The sequence below is a fragment of the Aspergillus nomiae genome (assembly GCF_001204775.2).
Source record: "Aspergillus nomiae NRRL 13137 chromosome Unknown contig00091, whole genome shotgun sequence".
Classification (NCBI taxonomy): domain Eukaryota; kingdom Fungi; phylum Ascomycota; class Eurotiomycetes; order Eurotiales; family Aspergillaceae; genus Aspergillus; species Aspergillus nomiae.
In genome coordinates, this window is record NW_015378146.1 from 57090 (window position 1) to 77310 (window position 20221).

A 20221-nucleotide genomic window follows, 5' to 3' on the forward strand; every position below is an offset into this window, starting at 1 on the left:
TCCCCTCTACCGAGGCTGCAAATGCCTCATAGGAAGAAGACTTGCATGTCGCATCGTAAAGGTGGTATGTTCTTGATCCTTTCTCATAACATTTGACGTGAAATCATGGAATCGCTCTTGCAACTGTCTATTCCTAGAGTGCGAAAAGGAGAGAGAATCAGATAAGAGAAAAAAAAAAAAAAAAAAAAAAAAAAAAAAAGGGACAGAGAGGGAAAAGATATACTCCCCCGAAGCATATGCATGGAAATGGTGTGGAGAGCAAATCAAATTCCCGAAGTGTCCCGAGTTCCGCCGAGATTTTCGGGAAGTCTGGTGGTCGGTGAAACGGAACGAGTATAAGCATCCATCACTCGTCGTGGACTTTCGGTTTCAAAGCCATGTACGTAATATGGTCTGGGCATTGCGACCTGGGCGGGTTTCTTTGCCTTGTCTTTCCTTTTTGTCTTTGGTCTCGTTATGCTTCAAGACTTTGGAATTACTTGAGGATCAATCGGGACTGTTTTTCAGATTTCACGTGGAGTTGTCATAGATATATATGGATTCGTATGAAGACACTGAAACACAAGTGCACAACGCCGTTTCTCATAATACAGCCCCAGTCAATACATTAGATTAATACATCTCGTGATTGATAATGATGATAACCACAAGGAAATGCTCAAAAAAGGAACGTCTAAAAAGGAGAGTATGCGCAATTCGCTATGCTGATGCCGTGAACGCCTTCGCTATGTCGCTATCTTCATAAGGAATGAATGGATCGTGTCGTGTAAATCATATAGTACTTTCATCATCATCATAGAGACTAAGCTGGATAGTCCTCTAGGAACCACCTGATTCATTTCCTTCGGCAGTGTCACCGTCCAACGCATGGTGTGCCTGGCCTGGAGGTTGCTCAACCGGAGTGTACCGATACATTTGGGGCTGTTGGAATTGACTCCAACAACTGGAAGTATTTGTCAGCGAACTAGCTCCATGTAATCTTACGAGGAGTGACTAACCTTGGGGCTTGAAGAACGTATCGGGCCATTGCCTCCCTGAACCGACTCTTGTATTCCTTGGGACTGGTCACAGTAGGCCGATTCTTACCTCCGCCAGCGAATCCACGGTCCTTGATCCATGATTCTAATTTCTTGTCCCACGTATAGGTACGGATGCAGTCAATAACGCCTACTACCAACTCCGACCGGCTCTCGTCGATGGCAATCATGAGTGAATAATCCATGACATTTTGACGGCCCAGGAAGAGAGTGTCGTTCCAAACGCTTTGGCTAAGAAGTTTTTTGGAGTGTTCTCGGGTAAAGAGCGGTGTCTCGTAGATGAAATCCACCATGTTCTCATCAAGCAGGACCTCGTTGCGTTCTCCGGTGCTCTGTACCTTGCGATTCCTCATTGAGCCCTTGAGGTCGAAGATCCGCGTCGGAACGCGGTCGTAGAACAGGTTCTCCATTAACAAGAGAAACCAGTTAAACTCGGTCCCTGTGGCAGGATTCTTGATAATTACTTGGTAGAATCCGAACATCTTTGCGATTGCGGACGGTAACTCGTGGAAAAGTGCTTCAGACATGATCTGGAAATATGCTGGAGCAAACTTGAGGAAAGCCTGGGTCTCAATAGTCGACAGCGATTTCAGAATGAAACGATCGTCCAGCGTCTTCAAGAAAATGGATTTTGTTTTCCCTCCCTTTGAGTCCCATTTCGCACATCGGGATAGTGATTCAACAATACGCTCGGCAACTCCGCACTTCTTCCTCAAAGCATCGAACTGCTCGGCATAGAACACCTTGCAAAGCATTTTTGCCTGACCTTCCTGGAATTGATACTTGAGGTGCGTCCCCGTACATCTCAAAAGAGCATGCTCAACCCGTGCTTCATTCATAGCTTCTGGCCCTTCCCCAAGATCCGTGTCTTTCTCATCGAGCTCCTCGTAGCGTCTCTGGATGCTTGCCAGCTTCTCTTTATAATCGTGAGAGTCTAAAGCGAACGCAATGAGCGAACTCGGCTCATCCTCGCGTACGATAATATCGCAATCTGCAAAGACATGGTCGGACATAGTCAGTGGATATTCGAGGGGAGTCCATCCACTGGCAGAACGCTCCGACCAGAAGTTCGTTAGGAGTTTCAGAAGCGTGCTCCTTTCGTGTTTTGGGAACTCTTTCAGGTCGAGTTGTTCATCTTCCGGTGACATCTTGGGTAGTTCTTCATTTGAGTCTGTAACTTGTAGCCCATTCACTGAAGAGCGATCTTCATCGCTATGTACCTCCTCTGTTTCGCCCTCTGAGAGGATTGGATCCGTATTCTGAATGAGGCTGTCAGTTTCCACTTGCGTGGTTGATGGCTCTTGCGAAATAAGATCTTTTCTTTGTTCTTCTTGCGACGATTGTGCTGGGAGTGCTTCGCCGTCTTTGCTTGAGTCGTCTATGGAAGTCCGTGACGTGGACGAGAGGAGGTCCTCCCCTTCACCCGAAGGCTCTCGTTCCTCAACGGCCTCTCTAACATTTTTGTACACTTCCACAATCGGCTTTGAACTTGCGAGCGGGAATGCTCGAGATTGTGAACGCTTGGCGGCTCTCTGGGCTCTTTCACGTTGCCGCTCCTTTTCGAATTCTCGGCTCAATTGCTCGAAATGCTTGGCCAGAGAAGAAACACGCGTGTGACCCTTTCTTGTCGGTATCGAGCGAGGTATTAAAGATGGACCGGGCGTGAGTCTTCCATTTCGGAAGGCATTTAAACCGAACCGGTCTGATAGCTTTTTTCTGGGCCCTTGAACCTCACTTCATAAGGAGGGGGGCTAGGCGCACCGTCGCGACCACCAATCCTCCCAGGGGTGATTCTGAACCCTTTCAGGGGATTACTGTCATACCCTGTTTCCTTCTGGAGCTGCGCTGGCTGTGATTGAGCACGGAACAGTGGTGGAGAAGTTGCCTTTGCATTACGCCTAGTAACACCCTCAGCTGGCCGTGGAATTGCTGAGCGGTGTTGATTTGGAGGAGAATTGGGAGAGTGCATCGGCTTTTCAGCATCACAGTTCCGCTGGCTTAGTGCCTGGGGGTCTCCTTGCTCGGGAATGGTGGCCCCCAAGGCGCCTTTACTCGAATCGGCTTCCAATGGTGCTGCTTCGGGTTTATCCACCGTGCTCTGAGCATTCACATCCACGAGCGTCTGTTCAAATTGATTTGAAGGCAACGCCAAGTCCAGGTGCTGCACTTCTTTTTTCGCTAAGGCTTCGTCTGCAGGAGAAGATGACAGCCTTTCCTCTGGTGCAGGTGAGGGGCTGGGTGTATCAGTTTCTTCAACCTTCGCGGGGCCATTGTCTTGGCTCTCGGCCTTTTGCTCTTTGCCTGAGTGTTCTTCAACGACAGATACTAGGACATCTTGCGTCTTCTCCGGAGACAAAGTCATGCGACGCATCTGCCGTGGCTTTTCCGGCTCCTCGGTATTCTCACTCTCAGGTTCCGTAGGCGTGGTCAGGGCTTCTTCAGTTGAGGTAAGAGAAGTAACAGATGCATCCTTGTCCAGAAATATTTTCTTCAACTGCAATGTTGCCAGTCTCCTAATATCCTTCTCGGAAGGAAAGAAGTTCTTTTCGAATTCCGCAAATGCAGTATCCCACTCAACAACTTTCTCCTGAGCAAAACGTGCCACTTCGTTCAGAGGAGTAATCTCCCAATAACGGGAGTTGATATACTTGTCTTGTAATTGTTTGATTAAAGCTGAATGATCGTCGTTAGCCTTTTTGGTTAGGGCTTCAACTTCTCTCTTGCAATCTTCTGCTAGCTTGGGAATGACACTATCAACATTAATGCCTTTCAAGCGCGCTTTGACAGAGAGCATGAACTTGTTCAGACGCTGTTCAATCTTGAGGTAAATGTCATTTCTGAGCTTTAAATCGTTGTCAACTTTCCACGTAACCCGTGTCCTTGGAACAATGATCTCGAGTAGATTGATGGGGTCGTAGTGGATGCGTAAGGCAACATCTTTGAAGCCGAAGTAGCGGAGGTGGTCACGCTGCAAATCGTGCGGACAGACGCCAGCCCGAGCATGAAGATTCTTGCTCCAAAAGGACAGTTCTATATATTTCCCAAACGAATACTTCCACGTGCTTTCCGACATAGGGAAGACCTGGGTTTCGTTCCCACATATTTTGCAGGCACTCCACATCAGAATTGTGTCCTGAAGCCCGCGGAGTTTCGAAGGATACGGTTGAATGAAAACACTTATTTGGGCTTCTCCATGTACGTACTGACGGTGATGTTCAAACATCCGCTTTTCACAACCATTTACATTGCAAATAGCATTGGCATTGAGGCATAGATCCTCAACATATTGGCCAAGCGCACAATCGGGTTCAAACATCGCGTCATCACCGTGCTCGTTATAGTACTCCAAGGCAAGAAGGTCCGGGCCTGAGCAAGGAATTGACGACGTAGTGCAGACAAGACTGAAGAGAACGACAATATTCTGATGTGCATATGGGTCAAAAACGCCCGCTGCTCCAGCGATATAGGCTTCCCATTGACGTTTCTGAGTTTGATAGTTATGCAGGGCTCTGTCATACTCGGCGTCATGAGCCGCATGCAAAACCTCTTTTACTTTCGGGGAAGCATCTTGAGGTGATTCATGGACCATCTCAGGAGTTACAAGAACAAACTTTTGTGACCTAGTTTTCTCATCTAATGATGGGTCAAAGTTAAGGTTCTGGTCTCGCAGGCGTTTCAAGTAGGCTAGCCTCCGTTCCATTTCTCTTGCGCGTTTAAGCAGGTAAGGAGGCTCAAATTTGACAAACGGAGAGGCAGAGAGAATCTTTACCTCACTATCATGCACGAAGTCCTGGTAGTACGTCGGCATGGGAACGTCATCAGGCACTTCTGTGACCTCACTGGCAACAGTGGACTTTTCTGTGATAGATCCATCATTCTTCTCATTCGAATCCTGCTGCTGGCTTGATGGAGGGGAACCTGATTTCTCCCCACAGTTATTCGCTGTAGCTAAGACACTTGAGCGTGCTGCATCAATGGCCACCCTATCGGCTTCGGTTTCGGATGACGCCGGCATCTGAGCAAACTCATCTCTCATTAGGCAAGTCTCCAACCTAAGGTTGTACACAACATAGGTCATGAACTCGGTAATCCGTTTCACCTTCGAGAGAACTTCACTATCACCACCACGAAGAACAATTGTACACCCGAGCTCTTTGCGACAGCCGGACAAATACATGTATGTTTTCTTGCGTCCGTTGTAGACATATGTCTTGACATCGAAACTGCCGCACTCGCTAGTCACAGGAGTGGTAACAAGTTTATCCATGGAAGTGATTATCCTAGTTTGGGTGCATCGTGATACAGCTTCAAGAACAGAAGACTTGACATTGTATGCCGTTGCAATTTTGGCTTTGTCCAGCAACTCTAGAGCTAGCCCAGAGACATTCTTCTCAACCAGGAGCAGGTTAGGTCGTAAAGCAGCTATCCTGCTTACTAAATTCTCGAGGAACTCACGTTCCTGGCGAATGACAGGCTCCAAGCTCATAAAATGCTGCTGATGACGGGCATATTCGAGTGGAAAAGCAATTATCAGTATCTTCGGCTGCGGGATGCACCTCGACATGCTCTTGAGGGCAAGGTTTTTGGTGAAAACTAAGCCGGATACATAGGAAGTATCCCCAGGTCGACCGCCCAAGATCTTTTTGAGTTTTACGTAGTGACGAATATCCATATCGTCGCCACCTTGAACGTCTGGATCAACCTCATCTGCCGCTTTCAGGAGTATGGGAAGCAGAGCAGTCTCCCAGCTCTGGGCATGGGGTATCGAAGCGTCTTTCAGAAGTTGCCGGAGGAGCTTGCGAACATGTTGTAGGCTAGCCTTGTTCAATTCTACCGGCGGGGCACCAGCTCCTCTCATAGACGAGCTTCTTGTCATTTTAAACCCGCTAGTATTCGCCCCAGTAGGGAATACGTGGGCAGTAGTTGAAGAGTCTTGTGGGTTGAAAACACTGTCTTTGGACGCCCTGGGCGAGGGGCGTTGGTGAACACTGCTCGCAACGCTAAGATTACGCCGGCGAGGACGAGGGAGGTTTACTGCTCTCGAGCTGCTGATGCTACCCTCATCTGGTTCGCGACCGACATGGCTGTAGTTTGCAATGCTCCTATCCCCAAATGCAGATCTGCCTTTTTTCATGGCAGCGAGAAACCCTCCAAACGTTGTTCTTTCATTGTCACCACCGCTTTTAGACAATGACCCTTCTGATACGGCTGATAGCAGGCTTGGCTGCTCGTCGCCACTCGAAGCATCATCAGAGAGGTACTGTGCCAGATCTGGGTCGATGATGTTGTCCTTGTGGAATGCAGGTAGTCGTGATTCAAGGGCAGTGTCCTCTACATGCCGCCTCTGGAAGGGGGCTCGATCATCATGATAAGGCTTGAAGTTTCGAATAAACTGCTGACGAGAGTGGTGGCGCTTATGACCCATTGAATGAGTCCTCCCACTGAGAGATGACTTGAGCGATCTTGAGGATGTTGGCCTTGCTAATGGCCGATCTGGGCTGATCTCTAGGATAGCCGACCGGCGATTATGGCCTTCACCTGCCCGTCTTGTTGCCGGGATGGCCATTGTTGGTGTTTTCATAACATGATCTATCGATTGCGAGATTATAGAGGACGTGTCATCGTCGTCGGCAGTGGGACGCGGGTAACTTCCCAAACCCAGATCGGAGACTCGAGGATTGACCACAACTGGGTTCTGTTCGCTATCTGAGAACTCCGAAGAATCATCATCATGCCCATTAATCATAGCTTCACACGGCTTGCAGACACGTATAGTGCCCGGTTGGCCGAATCTGTCTCCAGGGATTAGCAGTGTGCATTTTGAGTCGAATATTTGGCCGCAGGTCCGACAGTGGTGCTTGCGTCGAAAAGTAGAGAAAGGCTCGCCGCAATGGAAGCAGTCCTTTGCGTTCTCATCTCTCATCCAAAAATCTTTACTGAGCAGTTTACTCCGGAGTTGAGACATAACACCATCACCAGTCCCATGAGAACGCCAGCTACGGCCATCCTGACTGGGGCCGTAGTCCACCGTTGTGCCCAGCGGAGTAACAGCAGCAGAGCCCATCGATATCTCGCTTGGGGAGGCTTGAGAAACCACATATCCCGGTAAGCGGCTCGAGCTTGGAAGAACGAGTCTTTCCTTGGGTTTATTCTTGACAAGTGCCTTTGAGGATTCTCCCTCCCTCTCTACCACTGGTATATGTGTCGCAGCAGTAGATGGAGGTTGAATATCGGGAAACGAGTTGTCAGTATTACCGGGGAATTGAGAGACATTACTCGCTGCAGAAACTGGAGCAGCAACAGATTTATCTGGATTGAACGAAGCCCCTGAATTCGACCTGATTCTCTCTTTTCCATCGTGTACTCCTTCGACTGAATGCCTCGCTTTTCGCACCGGACCAGACATTGATGTATCTAACTCATGAGTGACTTGGCTATCTGATCTCTTAAAACTATCCGGGACCTGACTGTTCGTTGTAGATGACCTGCTAACATCTGAAGTGCCCGAGCCTTCAAGCGAGAAATGCTGGGTCTTCGCCTGCAAGACCGGGGAATGTGATATTCGTTGGCTCCACCCTGAAGAGCTTATAGACGCAGTGAGAGGGCCATCTTCTTTGTCTGTGCTAACTGAATCGATCGATTGAAAGCTGTGAGAGGAGAGATTCACGGAGTTATTGCTCGAGTTATGAGGTTCCTTGATAGCGTTGACATGAAGCTCAGTAACTGTCGGGTCTACAGCCACTGAATTAGTCGTGCTTTTGGGCAACGGCACAACAGGAGATTTCATTGCAGGTGAGGGTGAGACTGAGGCCTTTGAGGATATACTCGCAGTTTTCGACGAAAGCCTGGAACCCTTCCCAGCCAGTAGTGGAGGTAAGCCATCTTGCGTAGATTGGTGAGTTACAGACGTTGGTGAGTGTAATCTTGAGCCCTGAGATGAACCCGGTAGGTACTGCTGAGAATCCGGTATGGAAGCTGTCGAGCCATGAGCAGATTTCGAGACGGAGCGCTCCGACGGAGGACTTCTTATTCCATGGTCCTCAGTGGAGGATCTGTCTAGCGATCTTCCCACGCCGCTTACAATGTCCCTGACCCCGCCCACAGATGTTCGAAACCGACTATATAACCCACTCAAGCCTCCTTGTAGCTCGCCTGAGAAGCTTTTTTCTTCAGTCGCAGAAGTGGGAGCGGGTGGATTGGTAAAGTCGTTAAATGTGGTAAGAGAATCGGACTGATAAGCTGCCGTATGAATCTGGTCTAGTGCAGCGTTTAGGCCCTTCCGTTCGGCGTGTGTTGATAAAGATGCCCGAGAGCCCCGTCGTCCTAGCGGAAGAAAGATCGATGATGCGGATGGACTTGACGTCCCTTGAGACTGCTGTGAAGCCATCAAGGCTTTGCCGTATCTAGACGGATGAGAAATGCAGAGCTTCGAAGGCTAGACGTCGTAGGCAAATCACTTTTGGCTCAGTAAAGATTAAATAATCGCAAACGTCCGTCGCATCTACCTCGATCGGTCGTGAAGGGAACTGATTGGAGACTGTGTTGAGCGTATCCATGCATAGGAAGATTGGCTCCGCATGGTTTAGGAATATACCACAGATTTCAATCAGTTATAGTTTAAAAGAGATATGAAGATTTGCACAGATGCGTTTGAGGGGTGAGACACAGATTGACCGATGCTTTTCTTTTCCATGCACGATGCCCGCCAAAATGCCCGTGACATGCTGCCCAATGACGTGGTGGTGGTGGCGTAGCAGGTAGCTGTGGCTGGTGTGATCCCTGGGCGGTGAGGCGCGTCTAAAACCGCGTCGAGTCCGAAAGGAGGAAAGAACAAAGACACTACTAGTATCCATGAGGTAACATCGCCTTATATATCGATTCACCCTTATGCTTTAAGAATGAATAGCACTTGGGATGGATGATGCAGTTCTCTGAACTATGATGTATATTATGGCCACTCTCTATCTAATCAACCTGTCTAAAAGAAAAGTCCCTCCCGCATTTTGACTGACAATCATGCGTTATACCGGACTATTGTATACCAGACCATGACACTTTTCTATTCTGACGCAATTTCTGCTTCTACACAATGACTTCAATGAATTCGTGGGTTACGCCACTGGTTGAAGACCTTCTTTCCCGTTACATCAAGGGGCAGATGGACAGCTCGGAATTCGTGGACGATGGCAGTAATCTTCGTTTTGCCCATCACTCTCCACAGTGCACTATAGTTCTCAATGTAAGCTTCCAGTCATTGAAGGTATATTATATTCTAACCACCTCACTATTGTTTTTAGTGGGAACAAAGCGAGGGCAGGAGTGTGGCAACATTAACGGACTTCAAAACTCAGATCGAAGCAGTGCTAGCAAACGAGTCTTTGGAGGCACTCAGAAGGGAGACGGGCCAGCGTCCATTAAACAGAGACATGACTCTAAATCATTTCGCCCAGCTACTTGACTATGAAATAGTGCTCGAATATGCCATGTCTGCTCCGAAAATTTATTTATACGTTAGGAATCTTCGTATTGCGTGGCACAAGGGCAAGTACAAAGGCGCGCCACAAGGCAAATCAATTAAGAAGAGTGCAAGGATACGAGGCTTTATGAAGAAAGTTCTCGAAACCATCAAGCCTCGGGAGAGCCACCGGGCTGCGACTTCGCCAAAGGCGTATTCCTTGGATGACTCTCCAAAATCTCAAACTCACGACGTCTCTGGAAACCATGTCTCACAGCAGTTTCTACAGTCCCAGGCTCAGACATCCTTCGTTGATTCGGGAGTACCGTCCATAACGCCCGTAATTCAAACTAGGCGCAGCCCAGCAGTTTCGAATGCGCTACTTGGATACTTGGAATCTCATACCAAGCCGGCCGACAGTGGGTTGCCAGATAATAGAGAGCATGAAACTGTTGCCATTTCAGTCAACGACGAATATCCTGACAGGACCGAGGTACGAGAAAATATCCCAGAAGATGCTAAAAGCTGCAGTGATATTCCTCGTGTTGAAGGAGCTCAGGAATCTGTGTCAGACTCTCAATCTGAACTGATACGTCTTACTCCGCATAATAGTCACACAGCTTCCCAGGCACGATACGATGCAGGTCATGAGTTGCCAACCACGGAAACCGATGGGGGAAAGACAGGCAAGATAGATGTACAACATGGACAGGATCATGAAAACATCACATCGTCACGGTCATCACCAAAACAAAAGCTACCTGAAACGAAGCATCCATCCGAGAATTCAAGCTCTAGTCACACCGACCCCTGGTATGGTATGACTGGTATCAAGCCTAGGGACATTAGGATACCCAGAAATCAAGTCATATTACTTGAACAGCACACTCGTCAATGGGTACCACCCGATCACGGGGACTCCATCAAGGGTCATGTACCACCTGAACTTTTAGCCCAGTGGAATCAAATTGCGCTGCAGAGGAGTCGTTTAAGTGGACGGGAAGGGCTAGGGGGCTTCGAGACCGAGCGGGCTGAGTCTCGTGAACTTTCGCCAGATATCAACTGCTCTACAGCTCAAACGAATGCAGAATCTGATGATGAACCCGTAACCTCGGAATGGTCTGAGAGCTCTCCTGAACGTGTTTCCCGTCCTCGACAACTACCGGCAGACAGTAGTCCTGTGACGGGGGCCATAAAGAAGCGCAACGGCGTACGTATTACAAGACCGAGCAGCACACGAGAAGAGAAGCAACCAAAGGAAGCCGGTTCGATGCCAGTGCGCGAAAATCAGCGAGACAGGCGAGCGACTTCCGCAGTCCAAGAGGGCAATGATCTACCCATGAAGAATTCGCCGTTTGAAAACAGTGCGAACGAGGAACATATCTCTAAACCTGTGCATAACAATACCAGGGCTGCTGGACTCAAAATCCAAGAGGAATCTGACGCAGAAAGCGAAGATTCAATCATGGATACGTCCGTTCCTTGTCCACTTGGTGGGTCACAACAATCGAACTTTACCAACCAGTCGGAGCAAGGAATCGTCAGTTCCGGATCTTCGCTTCCCGCACGAGGACATGTGCAAGTTTTGGAAACACCTTTAGCTAATCTCAGACACCTACGTTCTGCGAGGCTGGACAAGGATAAAGCCGGTCTGGAATCGCACGACATAGAACAGTCATCATCCCAGGTGGCCAAATCGTCGTCTCAATCACGCATCTTCAACACATACGCAACTAACGACAATGATATAGAAGGCACCCAGACTACAAACGCCTCAAGGATCGATGAAGCTGGTGAAACTAATGATATTGGCGTTCTCGGGACACAGATGAGTACCGGTGAATGGTCGATGCCAGATGCAACTCCTAACTCCCACACTGCCCTTGTCTTCGACTCTTCCGCACCTAAAGAGCATGACTCAAATGCTCTTATACCTAGGTCTACACTCGAATCTCTGGATTCCTCTAAGCCATTTTCATCTCATGACGAAGTGATCTCGTCAATGGAGTTCGAGGAGAAAGGGCCTGAGTTAGTACCAAGTCAGGATCTAGCACGTGACACGCATGGGCATAGTGAAATATCATCTTTAAAGCGCCCTGCATCCAACATTGAGGTTGAACAGGAACAGGCACCTTCTTCAAAAAGACATAAATTCACGCAGGACGAGAATATAGATGCAGGCATTGTAGGGGAAACCAGACCAGCTTCTGGTCTCGTTTCTCGTCGCCAGGATTATATTCGTCACTCTGCAGAACACTTGGAGGCGCAAAGGATACATGAGAAGTTTCGAAATGATTACCCAAGCTATGTCGGAGACTTCCCACATTTCAGAAAGCTGTGTGCAATATTGCAAGCCGTGCGAGACAAAGGAAGCTTACAGCGGTCTTTCTTGTGGGACGATTTCGTTATCAAGCACTTGGAGGAATATCCGCATTACCTGGAGCAATGTCTTTCTTTGGAGACGAAATCGCTAGGGTATGAAGATTATTTCACATCACACTTTTCCAAACCGACTCATAAGAAACGAAGTCTTACCGCAGAAGGGATCAAAGTGGTTGCAGCACAAGATACCCCTTCAGACCTATCTGACGCGGCGGCGGGTCTATTACTCCTTCGAAATGGGGCAGATACTTCATTTACTACCAGCCTTGTGGATAAATTTTCGAACTTCCACGCGCACTCCTTTGGACCACCAACCCAGAGTACCCAATCCGACACGGATGTTGATAGAATGTCATTTACGATGCCGTCACCCACTCAACATGCGAAGAATAAAGTGCGTTCGCCTGGCGATAGTCAACATCCAGAGGTCGAAGAACATACTGGGGAGACCGCCGAACAACGTTCAGAAGCCGAGGTGCAGCAACCTGAGGCAGGCGAACAGCGCTCAGAAGCCGACGAACAAGCCTCGGAAGTTGATGAACAGTTGCGCTTCGAGATGAATGCTCAGCTGAGCACATTGAGAAACCTAGATGGCAACGAGTCCGTCGTCGCAGAAAGCGAAATCAATAGCGAGGAAGACGTGTTTATGGATGAAACGCACGAAACAGCCAGTATTGAGCTAGGGGACGAAGAACCCTCCACAGCGCTTGAGGCGCCCCTTTCAGACAATGAATCAGAAGCAGCCAATGAAGCGGAGAGTCCCAACGAGAATTGGTTTCTCTCCCTCCGACATCTCTTCCCAACAAAGCCTAGCTGGTGCGACGACCCCGACACTCCCTTTAAAAAGTGGGCTCAAGCAGACCAGAATGTCTTCTCTCAGCGCAAGTTCCGTCGCCACTGGGCACGCATCCCTACAGATGAAAAGGGAGTGCTTCAGCTGCCGTATTATTCCAAACCTTCAGAATGATGTTTGTTTTGAGCACCGAGTACTCTCTACCTGTGCTTTCTCTAATTCTTTGAATCATCGTGCCAGACTTTACCCTTATCTTGTTGAAATATGTATTTTGTCAATACCTTTTGCATTTCACTTATGACGGGCTTAATGTTTTAGACAATATCTTTGTTATCAGCGTTTGCTTCTCGATGGCTAATTCGGGGTGATATGAGGGATGCATATTCACTGGGGGGGGGGGGTTGATTTGACTGTATTTATATTTTACGTTCTATGTACCAACACGAACTGATATCGAACACTTACAATGAAAGCTATACCATTGAGCAACTGCTGAATACTCTTCCTATGTATGCAATCCAAATTCATTGAGAGTGCAAAAGCACATTTCAGAAAGCGATATTTCCAAGATCTAGAGACATATTTCAAAATGTTACTTCTCACAGTGAGGAATAATGTCAATGTAAAGTAGAAGGTAAATTGAAGGAGGGTATCTATGTCATTGACATCAATCTATATCCATGGTAAAATTCCAGAGCAAGCGAAGCAAACAGGCGAGAATTATTTATCCACCCAGTCCGAATAATAAAACACAGAAGTACAATACAAATCCCAAACGGCCCATGCTGCAACTTGGCATTAAGTTCATAAATGAGGATCCTCGCTGAGATGTTTCAATAAAAGCTCAATTGGATCATCAGTTTGTCATTGGTCGAGTTGTATGACCATGTTATTTTTTTAGAAAGAATTTTCTTTATTGACTTGTTTTGAAAAGGGTTGGCTCATGTATGGTTTCGTTTAGACGTGGCGGAAGGGCTCATAGGCATTTGACCGGTTCTGAGTAGGAGGAGGGGGTGGCGGGTAGGAGGTATTGTAGGGAGAGGCCTGTTGATTGCCCTGAGGGCCGAGAGGCTCATAGGTGTACGGGGTCTTTTCGGCCGTGACACCGCGGGGGGTGTTCTTGTGGTTGTAGGGGGAGCGACCGGAGCAGCAGCAGCTGCTGAGCATCCAGAACAGAGCAGCTCCCAAGGAGAAAGCGACAGCCAACCAGGTGGTGACATAGATGTTCTTTCCCATGCTGCCGTGCATACCATAGTCCTTCAGGTTCTCGTTGAAGGCGCCGGTGACGGTGGCGAACATGGCCGTCGCGGTGACGGAGGCAGCGGCAGTGAAGAGGAAAGCAACGCCAGAGACAAGCGTGGTGACACAGCTCCCCCAGCGACTGCAGATAGCGAAGACACCGACGACTAATTCGACAACCGTGGCGACGAAGGCGACGATATAGGCGATGAACATCCACTTGGAGACGTTCTTGTAGAGGTTCAAAGACTTGCGCAGGCCACTGGGGAGGCCATTCTCGACGCCGGTCTCCTCCAAGTTCCAGACTTCGATGGGGTTGAACCAGAACTCTCCTTTAGGCTTCGAGCACTCCGAAACTTCGAACTTGTCGTTGGTGATGTTTCCATCACAGTAGCCCCACAGACCAATGTTGTAAAAGTCCTTAAGGTCAAACTGCTTCTGAACCTGTTCCAAGGCCGCGGAGATATCTCCATCTGAAACGGTCACACCGGCATCGGAGAGAGCTTGGGATACTGTACTTTTGCTCGATGCGGTTGTTGTCATGTTTTGTAGATCGGCCTGAAGATATTGTTAGTCGGGGTTCCCCGATCGCACGAGACGGGAAATAAGCCTACCCGGAAGAAGTAGAGGTCATTTAATGTGCTTGAGCCAGAATTTGTGCAGCCCAGCCCGACGATGATGAGGCATACCAACGAAGCGATGGTGAGTGCATACGGCGTGATAATACACAAAACCCGACCGCCTTTACCCATGATGACGGTGCTGATGTGGAAGTTGTTCTATGTGTGAATCTAAGTAGATGTATGGCGAAGATTCCGGTGGATGTGACGGCAGTAAGGGAGAGAGATAGATAGATGAAAGAAACCGACCGTGAGTAAAGGACGGGTAGTTAAGAGAGTAAATTGAGTGAATCGATAAAATAAGATGGCAGGAAGTTGTCAGACGGGAGAGAATCGCGTTGTTTTTAAGATGGGCTGCCCGATGATCGTCAGTCCCCCAGTATCAACTTTCCTTTGCTGGGGAGGCGCAGGTGAGTTTTTTTTAATTTTTTATTTTGTTGCGGATCGTCAGGCCAATCAGGGGATCCGGTGGAGGACTACGCCACGCTTTGTTTCTATAAATGCATGCGAGGTTTCCACCGCAACTCCGGGACGGTTTATTTACCATACGAGTCCAACGGGACCAGTCGTATGGCGCTAAACCGGATCGGGGCCACTCGAGCCTCGTGGCGGGGTCACCGCAGCCCTACCGCCACGTCATAAGTGGCTGGAGTCCTACGCGTCGTCGTCTTAGCATTACGAGATTTCTTAGGAAGTCGTCGTCGATCCCTTGTAAAAGCAGACTATCCCTATCTGGTACCCTATCTGCCGCTTGAACGATCGGAAGTCTTCAGAATCAGAATCAGAATAGAGAACCACAATCGGAATTAAAGTTGTCAAATTGAAACTGATCTGAGGCATGGTGGACCACAACACGGCCTTCGTATTAAAATAACCATCCTTCTAGACTACTTAGTGGAAGGCGCAGGCAGGCTTCCTTATTTCAAGCTTGGCAGCTTGACATGTTCCATACCACAAACAAACTGAGTACTACTACTGTGACGGAGTACTCTGTGCTCCGTACCTTTCTCAAAGATCTGCTTGCTGCCTTAAGGCAGTCCACGGCATACCAGATCAGGGAAAGCAGAAAGATTGGATCCCTTCCCGTTCCACTGGATCCAACAAAATTCTCCCACTGGATCAATCAGGCACCTCATTTCAGCCTCAAAGTGAAATTTTGGCGGGGGAATTCATTCCATACATCAATGGAACTTGTTCTGAACGATTCATTCACGTCATTTTTGACCAGTACCATCATGGTGATCGCGCAGTCAGAGACTGGTCAGCAGCATCTGTAGGTAAGCAATAGATGCATGCAAGGACCAGGCACTTGCGAGTTCAAGCTAACGGTTAACCTTTAGGCATCTCTTTAATTGAACGACACTGCCGACATAGTGGAGTGATTCCTGTGTCTCTTGACAAAAAAAATCCCATTATTAATCCACGCTTGGCCACCAGATGACTGTACAGGGTTAGACTCGTACCCATCCACGGACCGGGGCTGTGCTTCTTGGTCTATGCCCTACGAATCGGTGGGTCATTCCATTCATGTCAGAAGGATTCCCGAGTCTATCGCTTGAACCGTCAACAACTTGATTTACGTGTACAGACGTACTTTGCCGTTTTCTTTTGCCGACCGTGAAATTTAGAATATTTTGAAATAGAACTATCCGCAATGTGCTCAGCACCGGAATGGCAAGAATGACAACCTGAGATCATCTCACACCCTGTCCTTCGCAGTGTTCCTATCCCAGGTATGCTTGCAGAACGTCCATCATTCCCGTGAACGCAACTCCACTTGGAGGCTCCAGATTGTACATATAATCCCCCCACCATGGACCAGCGGCCCACCAAAGCGCACCCTTCCACACGTCGGTGTTCTCCGCCAGATAATCCAGCATTCCCTTCACGGCGGTTTTGCACTGGTCGTTGTTTCCACCGGCGAACTCGCCGATGATACCGACCTTGTTGTTGTCCTTGAGCCACTGAGTAGCGCTGGTGACGCGCTCCTGGCCAATCGTACCAGACACGCAGGCCTCGGAGGTACCTGACCCATCCGAGTCCAAATACTGGTGCATCTGGTAGACGATCTTGTCCTGGGGATCCTCCAAGTTCTTCATATTGTCGTTCACATCGGTCCAGGTCCAGGCCCCGGTCCACGAGTTACCTTCAACAAAGATATATTGCTCCGTGGCGCCAGCCTCTCGGATCCCGTCGATGGCGGCTTGGTTGAGGTTCAAAACCAGCTCTTGGTCCATGTCATGGTATTCATTGTCTGCAAGTTGGTGTTAGAATCAATATTATCCAGCTCAATGCGATCTTGGGAATGAAATCGATTGGGCCGACTTACTGGTATCGAAGATAACCAAAGAGTTGCTCTTGAACTGTCCTGCCAGGTTCTTCCAGAATGTTTGGAAGTCTGATGCAGTGGAAATGATCTCGCCATTGCTGTCACGATCAAGTTAGACGTCATTGCCATGTTTTAACTCTCTCCGATACACTAGTTTGTGGCCTTCGAGATACTCACAATCTGCCATAGTTATGGGGATCCAGGATAGCATGCACACCCGCATCAGTGACGGCATTGACCACCTGTAAGTCTCGTCAACACCTTAGATCTTTCTCTGGGCGGATCAGCCACTTACTGTTGTCAAGTTCGTCAGGTAGGCCTCATCATATGCCCCCGTCATCGAGTCTGGAACCAACCTCTCCATCTTGAATTGAATACGGAATATATTCATCCCCTTATCAATCAGGGTGGTAATGGCCGAGACATCCGGGAAGATATAATCTGTACCCTGTAGCAATTACACTCAGTTGATGAACAGACATCTCATTGCGCATGGTGATCATTTGCTCGAGGCCACATACCCATACGCCAGGGAGGTTGTTCTCGCCGAATTCAGCTCCCGACTCATTGGCGCCAAACCCTGCATTGCTTGTTAGCACAGTTATTTCACAATAAAATCTGAGGAACGAAGAGAAAACGGGTCTAACGAACATTGGAAAACTGAATCCCTCTTCTTCTGCTCCTTAGCCAGAGGAGCAGCAACCGCAGAGCCAGCTACAGCAGCAAAGAAGAGGTTCTGGAATTTCATCGTAACGAGAGCTCGGAATGCAACAAACGAGGACAAAGGAGAAGAATATAGAAGGATCGACAACAGATCAACTGCTTGTGCAACAATCCCTCATGGACGGGGAACTGACTGGATTATATATACAAAAGTCCGATCAGTCCTCTCAATCGGCTCCGGAAGAAGTTAATAATTCACAACATCTTTGCGCCGGGTCTTCTTCCTTTTACCATGGATAGCATGAACTGATTCGTGGAATTCATGACTTGAAACATGCCGATCAGGAACGAACACGCTGGATATCGGGGTTTCGGCCCGTGGGGAATGCAAAGCCATTAACATCTCGGTTGTCGAGAAAACAAGACCCACGTTTAATCAATTATCTGAAGAGTGGGGTGGCAGAGCAGCGACTAGATCAGTCAACGAGTATCAGAATTATCCGGGGACAAAAGTTGGAAATTATTTAGGGTTCCCTTTTGCCGTCTTGGCCCTTGGATGAAACGCCACGGAGATGAAATCTTCAGGTACGCGTGACAGCGATCGACAGCCTAAGAAAGCTGAGGAGATGCAGTAGTGTTTGCCAGTCCGTGCCTTTCTGGGTATGGTCTCTTCAGGCTTGCTTGCATATTTCTAGGTTTTCGTGTCCTTTGTAGCATTTACTGTCATATGCATCGTGACGATGCTTCCGACATGAAACCAAAATATGCAAGGATCTATCGTATGTTTTTTCTAAGCCATACACGTGTAAGTACTGTGACTCTAAATTAAACCAGAGTATCAAGGTCTTGTCTCAATGCTCAGTTGACAAGACGTAGAAACACAGCGATAGACACTACGCGAACAGCAATGATGCCCAACAAAACACTTTCATTTACACATCCAATCAAAACCAATAAGCTTATGTACAGTGGACATCCCCTAAGCTACCATGCCCCCAGAGGTTGCAGAACGGCCTTCATATCCTCCGCCTGGAGCTGATGATATTTCGCAGAAGGATGGTAGTCATTCCACCAGATACAGGAGGAACCGTCGTCATTGATGCAAGTAGCATCGGGGAAACCGTAGTCAGTGGGACTATCAAGGATCTTCGTCATGAAAGACCAGGAATCGTAGAGTGCGACAGTAACCTTTAGCAACAGGCTCGGTTAGTCTCCAAATGCTCTTAACACACCGCGACTATACTTACGTCTGTATGGTTGGTTTTGAACCCCTCCACCATCGACTCAAGATTCTTATTATAAACGGCCAAATAAGCGGCATGCTGCTCAACGGTGGCCTCGCCCTGGTTAATGAACATGGGGCTTCGGCTCGTAGGAGGTACATTGAGGAAAAGGAATTTGCGACCTCCAGCGCTGTAGATTCGCTCCACCAGCGAAGCAAGCCGTGCGATCAACGTCGGGGTGAGCGTGTCGGCATCGGTGTTATAGAATGCATTGCCGATGCTAAGCCCAACAGTGAGTACGGGACCTATTTTCTCAAACGAGTTCACGGGACATACTCGTTGATTCCAATCCAGAACCCGAACACGGAATTCTCCGCCGACCAGGGCGCAGAAGCCGGCTTGTTGCTGTATGTTTGGTCGAAGATGTCGACCTGGGACGCAAGGTCCACGTCTGTGGATCCCTGAACGAGTGAATTATCAATGCTCGCACCGCCCACGGCTAGATTGTACGAGAGGACGAGGGACGCATTCTCCGCCGTCGTCAGATAGCCAACCCAGTTTTCACCCCCGGTGGTGGTGCCGGTTCCTGGTCTTGACGTCAATAATACGGATGCCACCATCGGGGGCAACGCTTCAACACTCACCCAAGGTGGGGTTTCCCATGGGATTCGAAGGAGAGGGTTGTTCTCCAGTGGTGCTGAAGCCGGTCTGCGTGTATGAGTTGCCACTTTGTGTCAAGTTAGTGGTCTAGAATAGCCCCGTGAGGAGATTTTCTCCATACAATGTAAAGAAGTAAGTACTTGTAGTGTTTACAGCTCTCGGCCACGGGCGCGCAGCAACCGTGGAGATGGCGCTGGCCATGAGCCAGGAGGTGAGAAACTTCATGGCGGAGATACGGTTTAGTATGGTAAAGAGATACTGTCCGCAAAGATGCCTAGTTGATTGGAAACAGCTGCTCTTCTTCTTGCAGGAGCGTAGGGTCTCCGTCCACGCTTTTATAGACATGCATGCTCACGGGCCGGCAAACCTAACTTATACACTCCACCGAGAACGTCACAGGGGGCGCTCGATCAATGATAACTAAGGAATGCATGTTTGAAGAGAGGTAAGTCATTATCCATTCAGTACTACCAGGTGGAGTCCATCGGCGACCGAGACCAAAGCTCCATTTACCCGGAACGTCTCGCTGGGAGGTGTGGTCTCGTTAGGTGCCGGAAATAATTTCACCGAGACGCAGCGCGTTGAAGAACAGTGTTTTCTTTACCCCCGGGGGGGAAATTGAGAGCGAAGATCGCAATTGATGGATGCAGTTGTTAAGACGTTGTTTCAACTGCCGGTGGGGTTCGGACCCTAGGCTGTTTTGGTCACGGCATTTTATATCAACCTTCATCCACCACGATAGCGTATTGGCTGCAGAGGTATAGCGGCGGTTCGCGGTCAATCGTTTTGAATATATCCTGTGTGCGGGGAAAAGACTATT

General features: G+C 48.6%; 5 protein-coding genes across 5 annotated transcripts; 1 reads left to right on the plus strand and 4 right to left on the minus strand.

Annotated features, from left to right (window-relative positions):
* Positions 1-819: 819 nt before the first annotated feature.
* Positions 820-8424, minus strand: ANOM_004806 (1-phosphatidylinositol-3-phosphate 5-kinase FAB1; the record flags this gene model as incomplete). The annotated part of the gene is made up of 3 exons (XM_015550063.1): positions 820-943; positions 999-2739; positions 2799-8424. The coding sequence occupies 3 exons, from the start codon at positions 8422-8424 to the stop codon at positions 820-822; spliced, it is 7491 nt and encodes a 2496-aa protein (XP_015408051.1).
* A 702-nt stretch (positions 8425-9126) lies between these two features.
* Positions 9127-12841, plus strand: ANOM_004807 (uncharacterized protein; the record flags this gene model as incomplete). Its single annotated transcript, XM_015550064.1, has 2 exons — positions 9127-9276; positions 9335-12841. The coding sequence occupies 2 exons, from the start codon at positions 9127-9129 to the stop codon at positions 12839-12841; spliced, it is 3657 nt and encodes a 1218-aa protein (XP_015408050.1).
* A 774-nt stretch (positions 12842-13615) lies between these two features.
* ANOM_004808 (SUR7/PalI family protein) lies at positions 13616-14755 on the minus strand. The gene is made up of 2 exons (XM_015550065.1): positions 14521-14755; positions 13616-14464 (listed from the first exon to the last, which is right to left on the minus strand). Exons 1-2 carry the CDS (start codon positions 14656-14658, stop codon positions 13625-13627), a joined length of 978 nt encoding a protein of 325 aa, XP_015408049.1. The 5' UTR covers positions 14659-14755; the 3' UTR covers positions 13616-13624.
* A 1495-nt stretch (positions 14756-16250) lies between these two features.
* On the minus strand, positions 16251-17603 carry ANOM_004809 (glycoside hydrolase family 5 protein; the record flags this gene model as incomplete). The annotated part of the gene is made up of 6 exons (XM_015550066.1): positions 16251-16780; positions 16856-16953; positions 17033-17097; positions 17151-17303; positions 17377-17435; positions 17507-17603. The coding sequence occupies 6 exons, from the start codon at positions 17601-17603 to the stop codon at positions 16251-16253; spliced, it is 1002 nt and encodes a 333-aa protein (XP_015408048.1).
* Positions 17604-18502: 899 nt separating this feature from the next.
* On the minus strand, positions 18503-19626 carry ANOM_004810 (putative cellulose-binding GDSL lipase/acylhydrolase; the record flags this gene model as incomplete). Its single annotated transcript, XM_015550067.1, has 5 exons — positions 18503-18706; positions 18766-19021; positions 19078-19327; positions 19386-19468; positions 19523-19626. 5 exons carry the CDS (start codon positions 19624-19626, stop codon positions 18503-18505), a joined length of 897 nt encoding a protein of 298 aa, XP_015408040.1.
* Between the last annotated feature and the right edge of the window lie 595 nt (positions 19627-20221).